Source organism: Mizuhopecten yessoensis, unplaced genomic scaffold (genome assembly GCF_002113885.1).
Source record: "Mizuhopecten yessoensis strain PY_sf001 unplaced genomic scaffold, ASM211388v2 scaffold8213, whole genome shotgun sequence".
NCBI lineage: Eukaryota > Metazoa > Mollusca > Bivalvia > Pectinida > Pectinidae > Mizuhopecten > Mizuhopecten yessoensis.
The window spans coordinates 2,246,679-2,269,959 of NW_018407435.1; the positions used below are offsets into that span (position 1 = coordinate 2,246,679).

Sequence of the window (23,281 nt, forward strand, 5' to 3'; positions counted from 1 at the left end):
ATGTATGTAGTGTTCTGCCCCTGTGATACTGTTACTCAGGAAAAAATGTAGAGATGATATTTTAACTTTGATGTGTGTGTTTGAACATTTCAGGATTATACTTAGAAGCAATGGCAGTCCAAGATATTTACATTCAGCAGCGATATTGAGCGGGTCTATCTTCGTGTTCGGAGGTAACACACACAATGACACGTCGATCAGCTACGGAGCCAAGTGCTATTCCTCCGATCTCATGGTCTACAATATAGGTAACTAACAAAGCACTTATACAAACTATAGGGGTTCTAAGATGTAAATAACATTGTTTACAACTAAATGTCATCTGTTATATAATAATGCAACACTACCATTAGCATAATAACTATATCGTGTAAAAGTTAAACCATCAAATTTGTTTTGAATAGGCCAGAGGGTGAAAAATTAGCCCAAAGGGTGAAAAAATAGGCCAGAGGGTGAAAAAAGTGTACAGTGTAAACATTGCTTAATTAAATGCCATGCTGTAATTTCTATTGGGTTTTGGTAATAACCATTTTCTAATTAATGGGTAATTAGGATCTGTTATGATACTTATGACTAGACCATTATTTGAGATTAAAACTTCTCATAGAGATTTATACAAGTTTCATGGTAAAAGTCAGAGTTGCCAAGTTTGTCGTTGTAAGTGCTAAACTACAGTTTTCGGTCAAACTTTATTTATTATATTAACTGAGCATCACCTTCATTAAATATTCAGAATAGAATCTATAAAAGCTCAAAGTAAGACACTTATGATTGTATGTCAACGATTTCCTGTGATTTCATTGCATTTTGAAAATAAAGCAGGATTTATCCTGTGTCATTGTTCTTTATTATGAAAATTTCAGGCTTGTAAAACCAACTGTTGTTTATCACTGATGTTTGTCTGTTTGTACAGAGTGTAACTCGTGGTACACCCTCCAGTCCCCGTCCCTGCCAGAGTTTGGAGCCCGCTACGGTCACAGCGCAGTCTTCTACACCTTGTATGTATCTAGATCGTGATCAAACATTTTGTATCACGCCCTTTCGTGAAGTTACGGTATATTCTATATTGAGTGAGGAACATAAAGATGACCATTTGAAAGATTTTTAAGCAAACGAATGAATGAATTGCAATGACAGAAAAGTGCTTACTTATAAATTAATAATCAGAAACTTTGTTTTTTTATCGGAACCCCATGAAATATGTATACGAAATAGTCGTTACAGGCTAGTTTACCCTACCACCTGAACATATCCATGTAAATCTGAAGTAATTGCCATTATGGACTGTCTGAGGCTGAATGGTATAACAGTTTTGAATGTTTGATTTGAATACAAATTTTGTTTTGTTACAGGAATGATGTACCTAGCATGTATATAATAGGCGGGTTTAATGGCATCATGCAAAACAACCTGATCAAGTTTACACCTGGTGAGTATCACAATAGACCCGATAGCTAGTATGTCTAACTACCTGAAGATTTGAAGATTTGTTTATCGATATATATGTAAAAGATGTGTATTGATTAAGTTGCCTTACAAGCGTCAGCTGTAGGGAATTGCCCTTCAGCTCAGCAGTAGAGCATCTGGCTGGAAAGCCAAGGGTCACGGGTTCGAGCCCCGGCGACGGCACTATCATTATCACTATTCCTCGTCGTATTACATATAGCTTGTCCAATGATACCAGCTAGGCTGTCTGTTCTTAAGTAAAACATGACAAGAACCATAGTTTATCACTATATAGCTTGTCCAATGATACCGGCTGGGCTGTCAGTTCTTAAGTAAAACATGACAAGAACCATAGTTTATCACTATATAGCTTGTCCAATGATACCAGCTAGGCTGTCAGTTCTTAAGTAAAACATGACCAGAAACAACAGCTGTCCTTGTCATACACCTCTACTGAAATAGAAAATAACTGTCACCAATATCATTGATCAATAGATCTGTACTGATATCATGTCTACACTACAAAAACTGAATTTACCAAAGAGAACAAGTCCTATTATTGTGATTTTATCACTGTCCACGTCTAAGTACACGTACTGTAATTTCTGCATCAACTCATGATCACGATAGGAAAACCACATCATCATGATGTAAGTAAGATGATACAGCATGGAATAGGAGATTTTATTCCTCAACTGTTACGTATCATTCATGAACTATAAATGTTAAATAAGTGTAGAAGGAATTTTGAGTATCTGGTTTCAATGATCCTTATATGGTCATGTCTATACAGGACCCAGTGAAATGTATAAACCTTTAAAGACCAGATCTGTTACACGGATAAACTGTATACATTTCTACTTAACTAGAACACCTGTTGTAATCTGATAACTGCTTGTTGTGAATTATTGATCCCTGTTGTGTTCCAGTCAGGGAGGATTTATTGTACTTATCAGTAACGATGATTTGACCTTTTCCAGGTAACTGCACATTCCACAAGACTAAAGAGGCGTGCCTGGCGGCGAAACAGGGGGTGCAGTGTGTGTGGGTCAGTAACTCGTACTGTAGCTCCAAGTCGGACGCCATCCTCGACGGCCTCAGCAACTCCTCGGAGATATCCAAGTGTGACAGTGATAACGGTAACATCATCATCTATACTGGTCTACCATGTGTCATATGTTTGTATAGCTCCATGGTCATCAACATTAATCTAGAACAAGTTGAACATTGTACAATCTGATTAAAATCATCTGTTACATGGCTCCGCCTGAACATCTGAGTGTGCCGCGTTCAGGTGACCTTTATATTTATAAATACTCATTAAATTTTGACCAATCAGAGACCCTCTTTCAAAAGGGCACTCGGAGTTGTAACAAATATGGCGGACATTGATGAGAATTATCTGTAGTAACCACAACTGGTGTGTTACAGCGGGTGCGAAAGTTCTGAAGTTATTTGAGATTGATCGTCTGCAACCCGAACAGAAAAAGATATTCAAAACATTATTAGAGAAGAAAGACTGTATGGCGGTGTTGCCTACGCAATTATTAAGCAATGGGTACGTTTTCTGTAGCGTTGTAGAAACGTCAGTTCCCGCCGCCATATTTGTTTTGGAAAACTAATCTGTTTGATACCCCTCGCTATTTATCTATCGACCATGATATTCCGATTCTCTGGCAAATTTTGCCAGCGCACTTCTGATTGGTTCATCTAAAGGTCACTTGAACGTGACCCTGACCGCGGCACATTCAGACGTCAGGCGAAGTACGAAGTTAACGAAGCCATGTAACATATGATTTTAATCGGATTGAACATTGTATAAACTCTGAGTTCCTATCAAAGTGTGACTTTTACATTCATGGACATATATGCACCACACATTGTAAATATCTACTATTTCAGTAAATTCTGTGTGTTTTCTATTGGAAACTGGTTTTATTGCAAGTCCTCATCCCAGAGCCAATCCTGTAATGGCCTTAGTCCTATTTCAGTGTTATGATATGACCGAGCTTCTATGAATATTGAAACCATTGGGCACAGATATATTTTTACCCAATTCACCATTAATGTTTATTTAAACCATTTTAATCTAACTTTATCAAGTGAAAACAAATTTTAATAGATTTAGCTCAAAAGCTTCTACATTTAGACATTGATTTCTTTTTTTTCCAGGCAAAGAATATGTGTGCCCCAAGTTCACCTCCTGTCCATCATGTCTGTCCAGTGCTTTTAACTGTCAGTGGTGTAATAACAACTGTACAGCTGCCTGTCCCGTCAAGGACAAACAGGTAATCTCTCACTTCTATGTCCAAACAGGTAATCTCTCACTTCTATGTCCAAGTCAGTGGTGTAATAACAACTGTACAGTTACCTGTCCCGTCAAGGACAAACAGGTAATCTTTCACTTCTATGTCCAAGTCAGTGGTGTAATAACAACTGTACAGTTACCCGTCCCGTCAAGGACAAACAGGTAATCTCTCACTTCTATGTCGAAGTCAGTGGTGTAACACTAACTGTCCTGTCAAGGACAGACAGGTAATCTCTCACTTATATGTCCAAGTCAGTGGTGTAATAACAACTGTACAGCTGCCTGTCCCGTCAAGGACAAACAGGTAATCTCTCACTTCTATGTCCGAGTCAGTGGTGTAACAATAACTGTACAGTTAGTTACCTGTCCCGTCAAGGGCAAACAGGTAATTTCTCACTACTATGTCAAAGTCAGTAGTGTAACAATAACTGTACAGTTACCTGTCCCGTCAAGGACAAACAGGTAATCTCTCACTTCTATGTCCAAGTCAGTAGTGTAACAATAACTGTACAGTTACCTGTCCCGTCAAGGACAAACAGGTAATCTCTCACTTCTATGTCCAAGTCAGTGGTGTAACAATAACTGTACAGTTACCTGTCCCGTCAAGGACAAACAGGTAATCTCTCACTTCTATGTCCAAGTCAGTGGTGTAACAATAACTGTACAGTTACCTGTCCCGTCAAGGACAAACAGGTAATCTCTCACTTCTATGTCCAAGTCAGTGGTGTAACAATAACTGTACAGTTACCTGTCCCGTCAAGGACAAACAGGTAATCTCTCACTTCTATGTCCAAGTCAGTGGTGTAACAATAACTGTACAGTTACCTGTCCCGTCAAGGACAAACAGGTAATCTCTCACTTCTATGTCCAAGTCAGTGGTGTAACAATAACTGTACAGTTACCTGTCCCGTCAAGGACAAACAGGTAATCTCTCACTTCTATGTCCAAGTCAGTGGTGTAACACTAACTGTCCTGTCAAGGACAAACAGGTAATCTCTCACTTCTATGTCCAAGTCAGTGGTGTAACAATAACTGTACAGTTACCTGTCCTGTCAAGGACAAACAGGTAATCTCTCACTTCTATGTCCAAGTCAGTGGTGTAACACTAACTGTCCTGTCAAGGACAGACAGGTAATCTCTCACTTCTATGTCCAAGTCAGTGGTGTAACAATAACTGTACAGTTACCTGTCCCGTCAAGGACAAACAGGTAATCTCTCACTTCTATGTCCAAGTCAGTGGTGTAACAATAACTGTACAGTTACCTGTCCCGTCAAGGACAAACAGGTAATCTCTCACTTCTATGTCCAAGTCAGTGGTGTAACAATAACTGTACAGTTACCTGTCCCGTCAAGGACAAACAGGTAATCTCTCACTTCTATGTCCAAGTCAGTGGTGTAACAATAACTGTACAGTTACCTGTCCCGTCAAGGACAGACAGGTAATCTCTCACTTCTATGTCCAAGTCAGTAGTGTAATAATAACTGTACAGTTACCTGTCCTGTCAAGGACAAACAGGTAATTTCTCCCTTCTATGTCCAAGTCAGTGGTGTAAAACTAACTGTCCTGTCAAGGACAAACGTGTAAAACTAACTGTCTTGTCAAGGACAAACAGGAAATCTCTCACTTCTATGACCAAGTCAGTGGTGTAACACTAACTGTCCTGTCAAGGACAAACGTGTAAAACTAACTGTCTTGTCAAGGACAAACAGGTAATCCCTCACTTCTATGTCAAAGTCAGTAGTGTAACAATAAATGTATAGTTACCTGTCCTGTCAAGGACAAACAGGCAATTTCTCACTTCTATGTCCAAGTCTGTGGTGTAACACTAACTGTACAGCTACCTGTCCCGTCAAGGACAGACATGTAATCTCTCACTTCTATGACCAAGTCAGTGGTGTAACAATAACTGTACAGTTACCTGTCCTGTCAATACACTCACTTCTGTGTCAAGTAAACGCTTCTCTTTAATGGGGAAACATCTATACTGTTGTCAGATTTTGAGGTCTTTATTGATGAAACTTTTCTTTAATGATAAAATATCTATAATGTTTTCGGATAGTCACCTCTCTTTAATGTCTCCGAAATGGCAAGCTTCACCTATAGTATTACGTGATTCTGCCTGAACTTATCAACTTTTGTTGTTAGAAAAGAAAGAAAACTGTCAGTGATCACTGTGTTAACTCTTTTTTTTTCAGATTTTGCTAGCATTGAAAGATGAATTTTCTATTATAAAATGTCCTACAATTTGTTTACATGATGTTTCTTGTTAGTACTCCTGTGAAAACTGTGTGATCTTATTCATGGATATTCTAAAAGAAACCTGACCAGTCTGACAGAATGATTCTTTAAAACCTGTCCATTCTGACCGGATGTCCATAAGTGATGAGCCAATGATTGGATAAAGTACTTATCAGTTCTGATAATCAATGTCATTTGTCATAATTGATCATCTGTACAGGAAATGAAGACAAAGCCATACATGAGTTTGTAGAAGTTTACACATAAAAAGTTTGGGATAAACATTTATGAGTATTAAAAAAAAATCAAAAAATCACTGCATCTTACTAGTATTACTGCAAGTTTACCACAGCTAGGAGTTGGAAATGATGTCAGAGTTGAATTAGATATTAGCAGGATACAAAATTATCTACAACATATCTAATACATATTATTTTGATTAAGTGGCATTGTTAGTACAAACCGATGCCAACTGATGGCCCATCACATAGTCTCTCCTGGTCAGATCTGCTGGTCTCACTGAGAGCCAACTGATGGCCCAGCACATAGTCTCTCCTGGTCAGATCTGCCGGTCTCACTGAGAGCCAACTGATGGTCCATCACATAGTCTCTCCTAGTCAGATCTGCTGGTCTCACTGAGAGCCAACTGATGGCCCATCACACAGTCTCTCCTGGTCAGATGTCTGCTGGTCTCACTGAGAGCCAACTGATGGCCCATCACATAGTCTCTCCTGGTCAGATCTGCTGGTCTCACTGAGAGCCAACTGATGGCCCATCACATAGTCTCTCCTGGTCAGATCTGCTGGTCTCACTGAGAGCCAACTGATGGCCCATCACATAGTCTCTCCTGGTCAGATCTGCTGGTCTCACTGAGAGCCAACTGATGGCCCATCACATAGTCTCTCCTGGTCAGATCTGCTGGTCTCACTGAGAGCCAACTGATGGCCCATCACATAGTCTCTCCTGGTCAGATCTGCTGGTCTCACTGAGAGCCAACTGATGGCCCATCACATAGTCTCTCCTGGTCAGATCTGCTGGTCTCACTGAGAGCCAACTGATGGCCCATCACATAGTCTCTCCTGGTCAGATCTGCTGGTCTCACTGAGAGCCAACTGATGGCCCATCACATAGTCTCTCCTGGTCAGATCTGCTGGTCTCACTGAGAGCCAACTGATGGCCCATCACATAGTCTCTCCTGGTCAGATCTGCTGGTCTCACTGAGAGCCAACTGATGGCCCATCACATAGTCTCTCCTGGTCAGATCTGCTGGTCTCACTGAGAGCCAACTGATGGCCCATCACATAGTCTCTCCTGGTCAGATCTGCTGGTCTCACTGAGAGCCAACTGATGGCCCATCACATAGTCTCTCCTGGTCAGATCTGCTGGTCTCACTGAGAGCCAACTGATGGTCCATCACATAGTCTCTCCTGGTCAGATCTGCTGGTCTCACTGAGAGCCAACTGATGGTCCATCACATAGTCTCTCCTGGTCAGATCTGCTGGTCTCACTGAGAGTCAGATTGCACAGTTTTCTATGTAGTACTGTACAGTTGCACCTGTCTAAACTGAACACCTCAAGGACAAATAATTACACTAGCAGTAAACAGGAAAACATGGCTATTGGATCCTGTTCAAGCTTCGGTGTAGACAGTGTCTGGAGTGTTCAGCTCAGACAGGTGCACGTGGTACCCTATTACAATGATTTATTGATGAGCCTGTTTGATGCTGTTTTATATACATATATATTATAATATTGTGCCTAAGATTTTAGTTTTGTGCTGCAAGTCAAACTGCATGATGCTTGTGGTGTTTGTGATTTTATTGACTGTTCTTTTGTTGTCATTCCATTTTCACCTTACATTTATGTTCTTTTGTTATCATTCCATTTTCACCTTACAATTACCAATATTTGGCTGTGAACATGTGTTGTCCAGTTTTTGAGAATGCTTGTGAAATACCCATTGAAAATATAAATGTAAATGTAAATTTGACAACTGCGTAATGATGATCCGTCAAAAAAGTGGGGGGAGTGGTTATTATTCCTCTTGCCAATCCGGATCCCTCATTAATATATCTTTGGGATATTTTTGTAAATAATTCATATCTTGTATTTACAGTTATTCTGTCCAAATATGAACCAAAATTTGAATTAATGGTTATATTAACTGCACTATAGGTATTTACATTTTATGAAATCAATATGTAATTATTGAAGAAAAAATGTTCCATATCAATTTGCTTTAACTTTATTAAGTCTTCTAGAAGGGCCTAAAATTCCAAGTGTCATAACATGAAAACAAATGGGTTCCTCACCATTTAGGCAAAGCATAATAGAAATCCATTGTCAAGTTAAGGAAGAGTGTCGCTCTCCTATGGGCTGGGCCCATAATAGTAAATAAAGTCTTTTTAAGTCATAGTCTTAAAGGAAGGGGTTTGTTCCCCTGGGAGATAGGGCCTGAAATTGGGAAAATATTTGCAATCTAACTTTTACTAAGGTTTACCTATATTGCTTAACTATTTAGATAAGCAATACAGGCCCTCTGGACCTCTTATAAAGAAGATCGATAATTAATAAAAATGACAAACTTCATAAAAAGACATATTCTATAGCTTGAAAACCCTGCTTATTCTTAATCCCCGTGATTTCTGAATAAGGTTTAAATTACTTTGTGAATGTTGAAATTAATCATGTTTCATCTTGTTATTTTTGCATTATTTTTATAGTAAACGTGGAATAGTTATCCATTAGTGTTCATTGAGGTGTTTAAGTCTGACCTGTGAAGTCAAGGATTAAAAGTACAATCACAATACGTGTAGATTAAAGCATATTTCCAGGTGAAATGTTTTCTTTACTCCCGGATATCTACAGTATGCTCAACATTTCCTCTGTTTTCCATGCCAGATAGTTTGTCAGACTTAAACACCATACGATGTAGCTTGATATTTTTGTGTTTGTGTTGGTGGTTCTCTGTGTGTAGATTTGTTTTCTGCTTTTTATTTTGTGTAGTCGCTGGTTTCCGACATTACTCAGTGCCAAGATAACCCTGCTCTAGCATGTCGCAACCTCCACACCTGTCGGGCATGCGAATCACTTCAAGAATGCCACTGGGGTCCGAGTGCCAAGGGGGGATACAGCTGCAGGCACATCAGTGATCAGGGTTTGTTTTATGTGTAACGTGTCATCAAACCTTGTGTACTAGGACATCTCAGGGTACAGATGAAGCATTCCACACACCTACCACCTCAAACAGGCTGTAGAATCACATGGTCATGTGACATATTCACAGAGCTGTATTGACAAAGACCGACATAAATGTATAATCAGTCTGGAAATACTTGTAAACCATGATACACCTATCAAGTAAATATAAATAATTTCACAGAATAAACTAATTACTGCATGTAAGTTTAACATGTCCTTAAGAACTACACTCCTACTGATAAACAAATCTCCAACTCTTCGGGTCGTTAGACATTCTAGACAAGCACGTACTGAGACAATGCTCTCAGTGTTGTATACTTACTTGCTACATGTATAATACAATAATTCCAGTTTCCTATTCTATTTTAAATGGGATTAGAAAAGAAATATTCTGATTTTGAGTTTAATATTGGAAAGTTATTGAAAACCCCAGTTATGCTTCTGTGGAGAGTAAGGTTTGCTTGACCTGTGTCCGAGGTCCCTGTACACAAGGTATGATGTACCGGTAGATATTTAGAAGTAAGACCAGTAGGTGTAACATCTAAACACTGCCTTGTATCCCTATTGACAGTCCCTGGTGAGAGACGTCGCACAGTGCCCCACTAAATATAGCAAAAAGTGTGACACCATACACAACTGCTTTGCCTGTGCTCTCGTTGACCATTGTAAGTGGAACCGGAAGAACAAGAAGTGTATGCCTAACCAACCAATGGCCTTCATGGACTCGGGTAATCACTGCAGATCCAACGTTTTATTGTTTCTTAGTTTTCATTCTCCAATCTCATCTAAAGGACCTCCTACCGCTGGCCAAGAATTGTGAATATAAAACTCTTATATTAGCATGATATTACAATGTATAGAATTAGCTTCGATAAGTCATTTTTGAAAAATACCTTTCCTAATGGAACTTTATAAACAGCTTACAAAGATGATATAAACATTCAGAATTCAACAGCAGTATTTTAGCAATGTAACATACAGATGTAGGAACATGACCTCATTGCAGCCTTGTTATCTTAGACTTTTGACAGTGTAGTTTGAATAATTACACAAGTGTCACATTACTGTCAGTTTTTTCAAGAAGATATTAAGAAGCATTGTTAGTATTGTAACTGGATATGAATCTGATGTACAGACTTTTGTAAAAATCTGAAACTAAAAAATTGCTGAATTAATAACAATAATAATTTTGATGAATTTTATCAAACTGTTTAGTCAGAGATCCCACTAACAAATGACTGAGAAAGAGGCAGCATAGATTGGTCTCTGTTAGCGTGGAAAATGTACTATTCAGGTAGCAGTAATAAGTAACTGATGTCGGGACAAAAAGTGCAATTTAGGGTAGCACTGTTGATCATAGTGTGATAATGTGATGACCAATGCGACAGACGAACAACATTGTGTCAAACGCGATGACCTATCATCATCGACAAACAATTGGTGAATCCATAATAATCTTTTACTGAAGATATTTCTTTAAATCTTACTCAGAGTTGTAAATCTGATATGAGGTGATGTATCATTAGGGCCCAGTAGGCTCTGCATTCAGCCCCTTAGTAATAATTTCTTCTGTCCCTTCGTTTTTCACTTCTACGCGATAACTTCCTGAAATATTACCTGATGTTGATGGGAAGAATTGTTAACTCGGCCCTTTGCATTGAAGGAATACAAAAAAATATAAGCCAGTTTACCATTGTTGTACACTCTATATGTCAAGATGACATTAGCCCTTATACCTGTGATTTCTGCTGTAGAAACGCCCAAGGATAGCGACTACAGCAGCGAGACAGCCTGCGAACAGCCCTGCTACATCAACACCGACTGTGAAAACTGTACACGCTCAAGTTGTATGTGGTGTGCCAACAAACGGCGCTGTGTGGAGACCAACTCCTACGTCGCCTCCTTCATCTACGGACAGTGCATGGAGTGGACCACTAGTGAGAATCGATGTGCAGGTAGGTTGTCAAACGGGAAGGTAAACACTCCTACAACTCTTCTAAATCTAAACCCGAGTAGCATCCTAATGTTGTGATGGAAAGGCTGTATTATAGAACCATGTTTTTCGTGTATATTTTTTCCGAAAAAGTTAATTGAATGAAAAAAAAATATATATAAAAAAACTTATTTCCGATTTCATTTCCAAATTATTCACATCTGGATGTTTCAGCCACGCGCTGTGCTGACTTGTTGACTTGTGAGAAATGTCAGTCCAACCCGATGTGTGGGTGGTGTAACGACCCCAGTAACACGGGGATAGGAAAGTGTACGGAGGGTGGGGCCATCGGGCCGGGACACAACCCCATACAGGCCAACAACACACAGTGTCCGGCAGACCGTTGGTTCTTCACTCAGTGCCCAGGTAGGACACATAACATCTTCTTCAATAATTCCTAGAAATACCTATGCTATGTATTTACACCAGATTTATAATGGAATATTTTTCCTTAATGAATGTAGAAATTTCGTTTCACTGCAAAAGATTTTCACAGTATTTTACCTAGATCAAACTCGTGGTGCTAGTATTTCTTCCTGCATCACCATGAATTACTTTTGGTTTTATAATGTTTCACACTAGTCTGGTAAATAGTTCACAACAAATTAGTGTTCACATGTTTTCAAGTTTTTGTATTTTTTATTCAATCAAGACACATTTTATATGTATTAACAAGAACACAAATATGGGGTAAATTATAAATGACAAGAGATGCAAACTTTCTACAAGTAAAACTTAAAATGTCCCAACTTTTTTATATGATATTTGCTGAGTACTGTATTGAAGTAAAATAGTTATAAATCTCAGAAGAGAAGTGATGACCTGCGTATTTTTCAGCCTGCCAGTGTAATGGTCACAGTACATGTAACAATGAGACCGGCGCCTGTGAGAGTTGTCAGGGCACGACAACAGGTCAGTATAGAGTTATCTCCCTTCTCATTAAAGCCTTCTCGTCCCTATCAAGTAAAAGACATTAATGTATATCAGCTAACCAGTGTTACATAATACGTCTATACTAAAGCGTTTTTTCTCAAAAGATGAAATTATATTTTTCATAATTCAAATTTTGTAATTATGTTTACAACCATACTCTAGTTAAGATAATGATGTTGAAACTCACTTGATAACTTCAAATACAATGTTACACTGTCTATGATAATATGTATATCAATGACTGAAATTTTACGTTAGATATCTTGTTATCTATATAATAGGTGAACATTGTGAATCCTGTTTGGACGGTTTCTATGGAGATCCAACAAATGGAGGCAAATGCTCAGGTAAGTTGGTTATGGAGGCAAATGCTCAGGTAAGTTGGTTATGACCATATTTTACAGAGACATTATACACTGTCAGTAAAACCTTGTTATACTGCCTTTTTTTCCAGAGAAATGTTGGCATTGTAAAGGGGTTTGGCAATAAATTGTGGGAAACTGTACATGCACCAATACTTTCTGAGAAAATGCACAAAGGATTCTTTTGATAAAGTCTGTTTCTGAAATCAGTTACACATTTGTACCAAAAGATTAAGATTATATTTAGATGGTTTACCTGTATTTGGCAGTGTGTGAATGCAACGGACAGGCCAACACGTGTGACAACAAGACCGGCGTGTGTTTCTGTAGGACAAGGGGTGTGGTGGGCGACAGGTGTGAAAAGTAAGTACAACACTTCCATGGTTGTTCATGGGGGGTCAAACAAGTTAAAGTTTAAACCTTTTCACCCCTATGTAAATTTGGTAGAATCTACCATGCATTGATCTGGATGAGTCCATTATGGTCTACAGTGTTGAAAGGGCTAATTTCTGAAGAATTACAAAGAAGCTTGTGGTCTGGACATTTGGACTATATCATGATTGACTTTCAAGTTCATAGCAGTCAAATGAGTTAAGATCTTCAAACAATTTCTTCTGCTAACTGAAAGGCTAAGGGTCATTGTATTTGTTTGATAACATGCTGGAAAAAAGGGCTATCAAATAGGTCCGGGGGTCAAAAATTGTAAGTTTTTGTTATTCTGTTGTACAAAGCTCATGCTTCGGTGATTGTTACTGGTGTGTGTCATTTGACTTTCAGGTGAATCGATTTAAGATAAATTATATCTGGTTATTGATATGAATTTTGACAGGAACAGGAATTCAGCAAAGTAACTTGGGTTTCTTTTACTGACTTGTATGCTTCAACTCCATTTCAGATGTGATGTACCACACAAGTATTACGGAGACCCGAGGAAAGGAGGGACATGTTTTTGTGAGTATATATAGAGAATAATACTAATATATAATAATATTTTTCTGTTTATTACCTACTTACTTATAAAATATGGATAGATCTACTATCTTATGATCTATTTACTTTTGAATCATTGAGGCTCTGCTTCCTCTGCCGCCACATCGTCAATCGTACCAATGACGGCAGACAGTTCTGGCACAGTGGGTTGATTGTTCTCCGGCTCAGTCAGATATTCTTACTCAAGAATCCAATTGGCAAAACACTCCAATGTTCACTCCCCATTTCGTCGCCGTTTTTCAGCATCAGCCATTGTTAAACTGGTGGTAAACAAGGGTGCCGAATGACATTGGTGGTAGATTGGAAAAATTAGAAGTGTTCCAAAAGGGGTGTTATACAGGTTTTGTGGGCTGATACGGAGAGGGCTGATACAGGTTTTGGGGTGTGATACGGAGAGGGCTGATATAGGTTAGAGCAATTGTGTCATATCGCATATACAAAACAAACAGTATTTATTAGTAGGTATGTAATAAACTAAACTATGACACTCCACACAGACAATCACTACACATGATTATGTATCAGGGTTTTGTAATGGTAGATATTTTTTTTTGCATATATATTTTTCAAAAATCACATTCAGTAAATAGAGAATAATACATGCCTTTTTCCATATCACATCCAGTATCAACCCGAGACTGCAATATCAGCCCAAGGGCCGAAGGCCCGAGGGCTGATATTGGTCGAGGATTGATACTGGGTGTGATATGGAAAAAGGCATGTTTTATTCTGTTTATTACATAATTACTAATAAAAACTACTATCTTATGATTTATTTTTATTTTTGAATTATTGAAAAACGATTTTTTTTCCAAAAGGGGGGTGATATGGGTTTTGCGGGCTGATACAGGTTTTGGGGTGTGATACGGCGAGGGCTGATATGGGTTAGAGCAATTGTGTCGTATCGCATATACAAAATCCCCGTATTTATTAGTAAGTATGTAATAAATTGTAATATAAATACTGAACAAATAAATCAAACAAAATTAAAAGAAACATTTTGAAATATAGTAGACTTTAATTTCAACATTATACGAGACAACTTGCTTACCGAGCGTGTATTATGTTACTCATTACATAAGATACACACCTTGTTATGTTTATATTTCATAAATACAGCAAAATATTCAACAAACACCAAAATGTAGTCTTACACTTGCAAAATACAATCTACACAATGACTACCTGTTGTCCATCAAAGAATGGAGTCACTAGAGGCGGTCAGTGGATTTTACGTTCTATCTCTCCATACATGTATCACCTGTTATACCATTGTTATGTGTATTTGTACATTGTTTCACAGATGATCTAGTGACGGACTACCAGTTCACGTTCAATCTGTCCAAACGCGACGACAAGTACTACACTCAGATCAACTTTATGAACATACCGTCCTCTGTAAGTACAAAATGTGATTCCTTAGTTAATCTGTGTTGTCCCCAGATGTCCTTGCTAGGATCATCTTGTCTTGAAAACCTATTAAATAAATACAAATGACCTTGTATATCTGGAGAAAACTGAGAGGGAAACAAAAGCCTAATCTAAGTCAATCAATCAATGGGAGAGTCCCATTACTTTTGTACTATACATATATATATATATATATATATTGGAACTCTTCCTCTTTAGTGATACAAAACAAAGAGCTTGGATGCCTCCTTAAAGACAACCAACTGTTCTGTTTACATTACATTGTTGTGTGATGTCAAGTTTAATTGGAGTGTTATATTAGCCCATCTACTGTATCATTTCTGTTATAATGTATGGAACATTCATTTTGAAGATTTTTATGTTCCTTGAGTTTTCTGTATCTGTTTCGTATTCCGTATTTCCAGAGTGACAGAGATGTGGATTTCAAGGTCAACTGCTCCGACGACAAAGCTTTCCTCAATATTTCTGTCCGAACTCGTAAGTTCTAGTCACTCAAAGTTAGTCTCAATCAGCAATCTTGAGATTTGTTATTCTAATGAAAATCGTGATTTAACAAATTTATTTTTACATTTCTTTAATGAAAAGGCTGTCAGAAATTAAGGTATCTGATTTCATGTAACCCAGGTTTGAGTAACACACTTTAATCTAAACGAACGTATCTTTTTGATGTATTAGACATGATATTATTTTTAAATTTTATTTATACAGGGAGTAAAAGTGAGGTCATCTTCGTAGAGAGTTACTCGTGTAATTATTTCCGAGACAAGTTTGAGCATCAAGATTACTCGTTTGGTTCGTCCGAGAACACAACGTTCCTCGTTTATGTGTATAATTTCCAGACACCTTTCTGGTTACAGGTAGGTAAAGAGGCAATGAAATTACCCAAAATTTTAAAACATTAAAAAAAAGTTCAATATAAAATAAAATGAATATCTTTTATACTTCTTGTTCATTTGAAACTTTCATTAAAATAATTTTTTAAATAATTAAAAAAACATCATTAATTTTAAAGATCCCTGTTCCACTACCAAAAACTGTTGCTATGCATTGAAAACTGTTTTTCTGGCATGACTATATATAGCCTTGCAGGAATTTTTTTTGAATTGCAAATTATTTTTCAATATTTTTTTTCTGAGTGTAAAAGATTAAGTGGGGCTATAGACCAGGATTCAGACCCCTGACTTCAGATTGTTATACCATCTCTCTAACTGACTGAGCTACATAGCCAGTACAGTTAAAGCCAAAACGATATTAAGGGGAGGTTATTTTGTGTATGAAAAAACCCAGTGCAGTGGAACAGGGAGCCTTAATTTACGTGATTGTGTTCTGGCTGCAAGGCAGTTTGGTGTTTTTGTAATATGTAAATCTACCCTTGAGACAAGAAGAACTATTTATCAAATATACAAGTACATAATCTATATTGTTACAGTAACTGTTAATATTTAATTTATAATCATGTACCTTTTATATCGTGAATGAACCTGTGAAAAATATATGTTAGTCTAGTGTTTACTGAGCTGTATGTAGTATACTGTTAGTTATGAAAACATATCCCCCATCTATTGATCTTTACGGTACTTTGGGTTTTGAACTTTTCAGTCTGTGTTATTGAAGTTTACCTTAACTGTAAAAATGTAATTTAGTCAGTGATATTTGAACTCATTTTCCTCTGGGGCCTGTGCCTGTTGAGTCTGGAAAATATCGCCCACAAAAGCATTATTTTGGGGGAAATGGCGTGATTTTTGCATTGATTTTGATAAAAACAGCAGCAAGTATCCAGGGAAAGGGGCATGTATAAGGACCCAATTGAAAATCACTGCAATCTTTTTCTAGTCACTGAAGTTTGTTTGTTACAAATTTTCACATTGGTTTTGTATATTTTAAGGTTTCTATTTTTGATATTTTATGGAAATAATATAATAAAACAGAACTTAAGGTTTTCCTGTCTGGTGTTATCAAGTTTGACCAGATAAACTGTTTGGTCTTAGGAAGGGAGCTTATGAGGATTACATAGGGTTGGCATCAAATGATTTCTTAGCGAGTTTGGAGGGGTATACCGTACCATTCGATCATCATTGATCATCACTTCCGCGTCAAAGGACTGGGGACCTATTTGAGTTAGGAGGGGTATTTGAGACATGTATGTTTGACTCGAGCAGGATTTATTGTTGTATGATTTCAGTTACTCTGTGTTTAATTATATTACCTGTATTTACAAAAGAAACTATCTCTTTTTCTTCAGATTTCATTTTCCCAGTTTCCCAAAATAGATTTAGTACACTTTTTTGTGACATTCTTCAGGTAGGTTAACTGAGTGTTGTACCTGTAAAGCTAGCATATTTTGATCTATGAAAACTACATATACATGGCTGACCGATGTGCTTGCAAAAGAAAAAAACATGAACAATTAACTTTGATGAAAAATCAACTTTGATATTTAAATATATATATGACAATAGCTGTCATTTAAATGTGAGGTATCACATGAACTAGAATTGAAATAAAAGTAATTGATTAATTTTATTTTTTTATTTTTCAAGTATGTTTAAAACTATGTTATCTGAAAGTTTAAGCCCATGTTTTTTTCTACTGTAGCTTCTGTTATGTTTTACCAAGGTTTCAGTCAGCCAAGTATATAGACGCACGTGGCTAATAGCTGAAGTGACTTGGAAATCCTCCATGCATGCTGTGAACTTCATCCCTTCACCTTTGACCCATTTTAACATCTAATACAACATGTGGTCTCTATCTGTCGTTTATGTTGGCTGTACATTATAACACCACTTCATCAATTTATCTTCTCCCGTATTCATGCATGGTGGAATAGAAAGACACCTATTAATTTCATATTTATTTTACAATATATACCGTTATTACTTTTCGCGGGGGGGGGGGTTCGGGTGTTTTTTCTCTCACTGTTTTGTTACTAACATTTCACCTACCCACATATTTCTGTTGTATTAGTTGTATAGATTAAAAGGATATTAAGGGAAGCTAGAATTTTCTCCACTTACTCAAATTTTTGATGACAGCACATTTCAATCTACACAATACAACATGAAAGTGAGCTGGGAAAAGCTTAGCGATTTGGTAAAAAAAAAAACAATAGGACTAATTAACATGGAATGGAGCCTATAGGTAATTGAAACACTACATTTTCATAATTATGGGAAAACCGCTGAGATGTAGAAACATAAGTTGATCAGTGATTCTCTGGCATCGGAATTAGCTACACTTTCTTCGGGTTTTTTCTGCAGATCATCAACTCTCGTTCCAAGCATATGGAGGGAGACCTTTATAGGCTTGTTCACTCCAATAAATCAATCGTTAATTAATCGGCGTAATAAACATCAAACTACCTTTGATGCTACTCTCAGTTTGATACCGGTTATTTTCCGGATTGTTTTTTTCCATTTTTATTTTTTTTTCTATTTTTTTTCTTCTTCAAATCTGACCCCAAAAAACGTATTTGCGCACTAAACCTGAGTGTGCACTGTACACACGAATTAACGGTATACTTTAGGATATAAATTTGTCCCTGCATTACACCCATCTAAGATGAGATTTTCCTTCAAATAAAACATGGCACCAATAAAACGTGTTTTAATTCCTGATAGTAAGATGACTGTTAAATCTCATGAGCCTCTTTCTGATACCAAAATTTGTCTTAAACATCAGATCCTTGCTAATTCACGCTTGTTCATCAATGTAGCTAGCTGTACTTATGTATGTTGGTACGGTGAAGTGTCACATACTGAAATCAGATCTTGTGCCCCACTGTTGTCAGAGTTATTGCTCTTCGTTCATTTTGTCTGAAGCAAAACCTTATTGCTATTTCACCTGAGTGTTGGAAAGATCGAGTGTCTCACAATAAACTAATTGTCTACTTCGGGGGAATATTTGTTGAATTCTTTTCCATCTCCGAACATATTTGCATATCTGTCCCCTTTCTTTGCTCTATCACATCTTCTCTATCACATGCATGAAATAAATGGTAAGCCAGTCTATGGTATCTGAGAAATTAATGGAAATTAATCAATGCAGAATGCAGACCTTGTTACCAGCATGCATGGAATTCCAATGGCGTCAACTCCATGGAGGTGTTTTGGACGTTTTTCTCGTGATCACAATGCATGAACCGTTGGTTTATTTTCAGATTTCATTTGTCAGATCGCTGTCTCTCAATCTGGTTATGTTTTTTGCCATTTTCTCTAGGTTGGTATCTGTCTATTTTGATTGACTTCATATTTATCATTTGTTGACACATGTACGATGTGCACAGCTTTTAAGAATCACCAGTTCAGAACAAGGTGCTTTAAACAGAATTTATATCACATGCTATACCTACAAATATAACTACAGCAATATACCATCAGATGAACACAAGCACATTTCTAGTATTGCTTATACAGCGTTTATACCTGGATTTTAAAAAATAAAATGATATTTTCAAAAAATATATATTACAAAATGAAATCCTTGTTCAGACTAAATTAAGAAAACTTATGGGCGAATGGAGGTAGTCAAAAATAATTTCCAATTAAACCCAAGATTATATAAACTGATTTTTTTTTAATATTTCAAATAATGTCCGTACAACCATAATATGGATACGCTAAGGGTCTAAGAAAGATACTTTAGCCACCGGCTATAAAACTTGTGACCTCCTCCATTTCCTGTACTTTTCCTTTCCTCACACTCTCTCATCTTCCTGTGGATTTTTCGACCTAGTTATTTTGTAGTTAGTAATTTAACATAAAGCAGATTTGTTTTATGATTAGATGGAATATTCATGCTTGTGTAATAATTGTACACCGGGAAATGTTCACTGCAGATGAACTTTCACCCTGTTTGACCTCTGACATGAGGGTGAATTTTTTATGTCTGTTAATATTAGTACATTTACATACATAGTAGATTAAACAGGAAATAGAGCCAACAACAGGTAGTGGGTAAGTGGGAGGAATAGTGATTAATTCTTCCTGTTATATTTACATAAATAGTAAAAACCAAAAAGGACAAAATTAATACTGGGCAAATATCAATTTTATTGGTGAGTAGCAAATAGTTGACTGAGCAAAAATTTCCCAGTGTACAGTAAAAAAATATTGAATGAATTTTCAGCATGTACTTAAACATAGCACATATCAACATTTTCTATTTTTCATTGATTAACCTGTTTGTTATATATTGATCAAAATTACACCAAGATGTAAAAGTATATTGATCAAAATAACACCAAGATGTAATGGTATAATCTTGATATGTGAAAACTTCTTTTTTACTGAGATCTTGTAGCTGTGATTAGTAGCCAATATTGATGGTGAAATATACATTAACCTGTTAATTACATATAATATGTTGTTCGAAGCTTTGTTTCTCTGTAAAGGGTTTTGTAGTATGTGTAGTATATAATAAAAAAAATGCCATTGTTTTCATCAGAATTCTTTGTTAATTAATTGAAGTACATTGTAAAATAATTAAGATATAAAGTTATATATATTATAAATATATAATAAAATATATAGAAAATTATGTATTTTCAATGTTGAAACAGTTAAAGAACAGTGTACTGTTAAATAGTTGACTATAGAATATTTTTGATATTTTTGAATTGTATTGGTTTAGTGTCTTGAAGCATTCAATGTTAACAATAAGGACTATTCCGTCTTTGCGTATTGCAGAGTTATCTTCTCTTGTTAGCAGTTATTGATTGTTACGTCATTGGTTTGTGTGAGAAAATTACATCGTTTTCTCAAAAATTGATGGCGTTACTCTCACAAACCAATGACGTAACAATCAATCCCTGCTCACAAGAGAAGATAACTCTGCAATACGCAAAGACGGAATTGGTTACCTCTGACAACCTTGGGGGCCAATGTCACTGGTATACATGTATGCCTGAGCTGGTCAGTTTCACCCTATCTGTGACTGGCTGGTCAGTTTCACCCTACCTATGACTGACTGGTCAGTTTCACCCTACCTGTGACTGACTGGTCAGTTTCACCCTACCTGTGACTGACCAGTCAGTTTCACCCTACCTGTGACTGACCGGTCAGTTTCACCCTACCTGTGACTGGCCGGTCAGTTTCACCCTACCTGTGACTGACTGGTGCTGTACTTTCCTTTTCAGTTGTTTCCTGTCCTTACTCATCATAGCAGCAGTTCTGTACAAAATCAAACACAAATACGACAACTACAGACGCAGACAGGTAACTATAGAAACGCGTTGTGGTGTTACTTAGTGATATATATAAACACAAATACGACAACTACAGACACAGACAGGTAACTATAGAAACGCGTTGTGGTGTTGCTAAGTGATATATATAAACACAAATACGACAACTACAGACGCAGACAGGTAACTATAGAAACGCGTTGTGGCGTTGCTTAGTGATATATATAAACACAAATACGACAACTACAGACGCAGATAGGTAACTATAGAAACGTGTTGTGGTGTTGCTTAGTGATATATATAAACACAAATAGGACAACTACAGACGCAGACAGGTAACTATAGAAACGCGTTGTGGTGTTGCTTAGTGATATATATGATAATTGTATTACTTTGTGAAAATACTTTTATTTGTTGTCAAATCTTACTCTGTATAAACACACTGATTGTGTAAAATTAGTTTTGATATCTCAAGGAATCCTCTTCTACAGTCACATGCTCCTGTCAGAGGTTACTAGACTGGCTACCAACCCCAAAGTTTCTATGAAGAATTTCTCAACTGCCTTTTATAACTAGCTTATCTCCCCCCTAGTTTAGAATTCTAGAAACAGACATCCGAGTGATCAAAATTATTAGAGTTAATTTATTTTTCCAAATAATTAAATATCTAAATGATATTCTAGAGACGGAGGGCCAGTCTAGAGTATTGTGGCATAAAGTTTAACATTTGGTGCCATCCTATGTGTATGTAACACCTAAGAACGTACCAGTCTCATCCTAGTTACCGGGGAAGCTTTGGATGTGTAAGTGTATGTAGTTCTAATGCAATGACTGTAGAGGTCGAGGGAATAAAATCATCAGTTAGTATAATGGTGATTTCTTATTTTACAGCGTATGATTGTAGAGATGGAAGAAATGGCCAGTCGACCATTTTCTACAGTAACCTTGGAGATAGAGCGAAAAATTGATAATTATGTTGCAGAAAAGAAAGATCTAAATTTGGATTTAAGAAAGCGTAAAAAGGTATGGATATTCACTTTAATTAAAGCCAATATTTGGAACAAAACAGATTTATCTGTATGGAATTTTATGAAAATTTAGAAATACTTTTTTAACAAAAGGTTTTAAGAAAAATTGTACATTTAGAAAGAAATTTCTTAAATTTGAATGAGTAAGAGCAGTGTTGATTAATTCAGCTACGTGAGTTGTAAGATAGTTTACATTTGAATTACATTTACTTTAATTGATCAGGAATGTTTGATTGGTTCACAGATAAACAACAAACCTAGTCAGGTGGCAATAGAGCCCCTTATTACCCAGAAGGCAGCAGTGCTCACCCTCCTCGTCCAGCTCCCTACGGGGCACGAGGACTGGACGCCCAGTGGAAGTTCAGGCGTAGCCATTGCCAGTGCTCTCGTCACACTGGGTAATTATAAGTACATGTTTCAATAACACGTCACTGGATTTTGTCATGAAATGAATACATGTACTGCCCATTGGTAGGAACTTAGTGGTAAAACAAAGGGAAATGTACAATTTTACATGCTAATTATGATTATTATTTTTAGGTCACCTGAGCTTTAGCTCAAGTGACCTATTGCTATCCGTTTTCGTCCGTCGTCGTCCGTCGTCCATCGTCCGTTGTCCGTCGTCCGTCGTCCGTTAACATTTTACATTTCAAACTTAAAGTCAAGTTCTGCTGGGCCGATTGAACTGAAAGTTGGTAGGAATGATCGCCTCATGGTCCTGACAAAGTGTTGTTATTTTTCGGGTCGATCAGAAATCCAATATGGCCGCCACGGCCGCCATTTTGAAAACCTATTTCAAACTTAAAGTCAAGTTCTGCTGGACCGATTGAACTGAAAGTTGGTAGGAATGATCGCCTCATGGTCCTGACAAAGTGTTGTTATTTTTCGGGTCAATCAGAAATCCAATATGGCCGCCGTGGCTGCCATTTTGAAAAACTATTTCAAACTTAAAGTAAAGTTCTACTTGGCTGATTAAACTGAAACTTTGATAGGAATGATCGAATCATGGTCCTGACAAAGTGTTGTTATTTTTCGGGTCAATCAGAAATACAATTTGGCTGCCATGACCGCTATTTTGTAAATACTTATTTCAAAGTTAAAAACAAGTTCTAATAGGCCGATCTCACTGAAAATCGGTCTAGGAATGATCAGCTCATGGTCCTGACAAA

The 23,281-nt window shown here is 37.1% G+C and overlaps 1 protein-coding gene across 3 annotated transcripts in view; it reads left to right on the top strand.

Annotated features, from left to right (window-relative positions):
- Nucleotides 1-23,281, top strand: part of LOC110455354 (attractin-like protein 1) — a 50,876-nt gene that overhangs the window by 23,409 nt on the left and 4,186 nt on the right. Inside the window, exons 9-27 of one of the 3 annotated variants that reach the window (XM_021505439.1) lie at nt 94-248; nt 914-998; nt 1,353-1,429; nt 2,427-2,585; nt 3,619-3,734; nt 9,000-9,150; nt 10,949-11,149; nt 11,362-11,553; nt 12,025-12,099; nt 12,402-12,467; nt 12,752-12,845; nt 13,378-13,433; nt 14,776-14,870; nt 15,308-15,380; nt 15,612-15,760; nt 17,146-17,204; nt 21,037-21,115; nt 21,976-22,107; nt 22,357-22,510. In XM_021505439.1, coding sequence (XP_021361114.1) covers nt 94-248; nt 914-998; nt 1,353-1,429; nt 2,427-2,585; nt 3,619-3,734; nt 9,000-9,150; nt 10,949-11,149; nt 11,362-11,553; nt 12,025-12,099; nt 12,402-12,467; nt 12,752-12,845; nt 13,378-13,433; nt 14,776-14,870; nt 15,308-15,380; nt 15,612-15,760; nt 17,146-17,204; nt 21,037-21,115; nt 21,976-22,107; nt 22,357-22,510 — 2,168 coding nt within the window. Of the gene's footprint in view, nt 1-93; nt 249-913; nt 999-1,352; nt 1,430-2,426; nt 2,586-3,618; nt 3,735-8,999; nt 9,151-9,765; nt 9,923-10,948; nt 11,150-11,361; nt 11,554-12,024; nt 12,100-12,401; nt 12,468-12,751; nt 12,846-13,377; nt 13,434-14,775; nt 14,871-15,307; nt 15,381-15,611; nt 15,761-17,145; nt 17,205-19,059; nt 19,119-21,036; nt 21,116-21,975; nt 22,108-22,356; nt 22,511-23,281 lie in introns of all 3 variants that reach the window. The other 2 variants (XM_021505437.1, XM_021505438.1) reach the window with 2 other exon arrangements.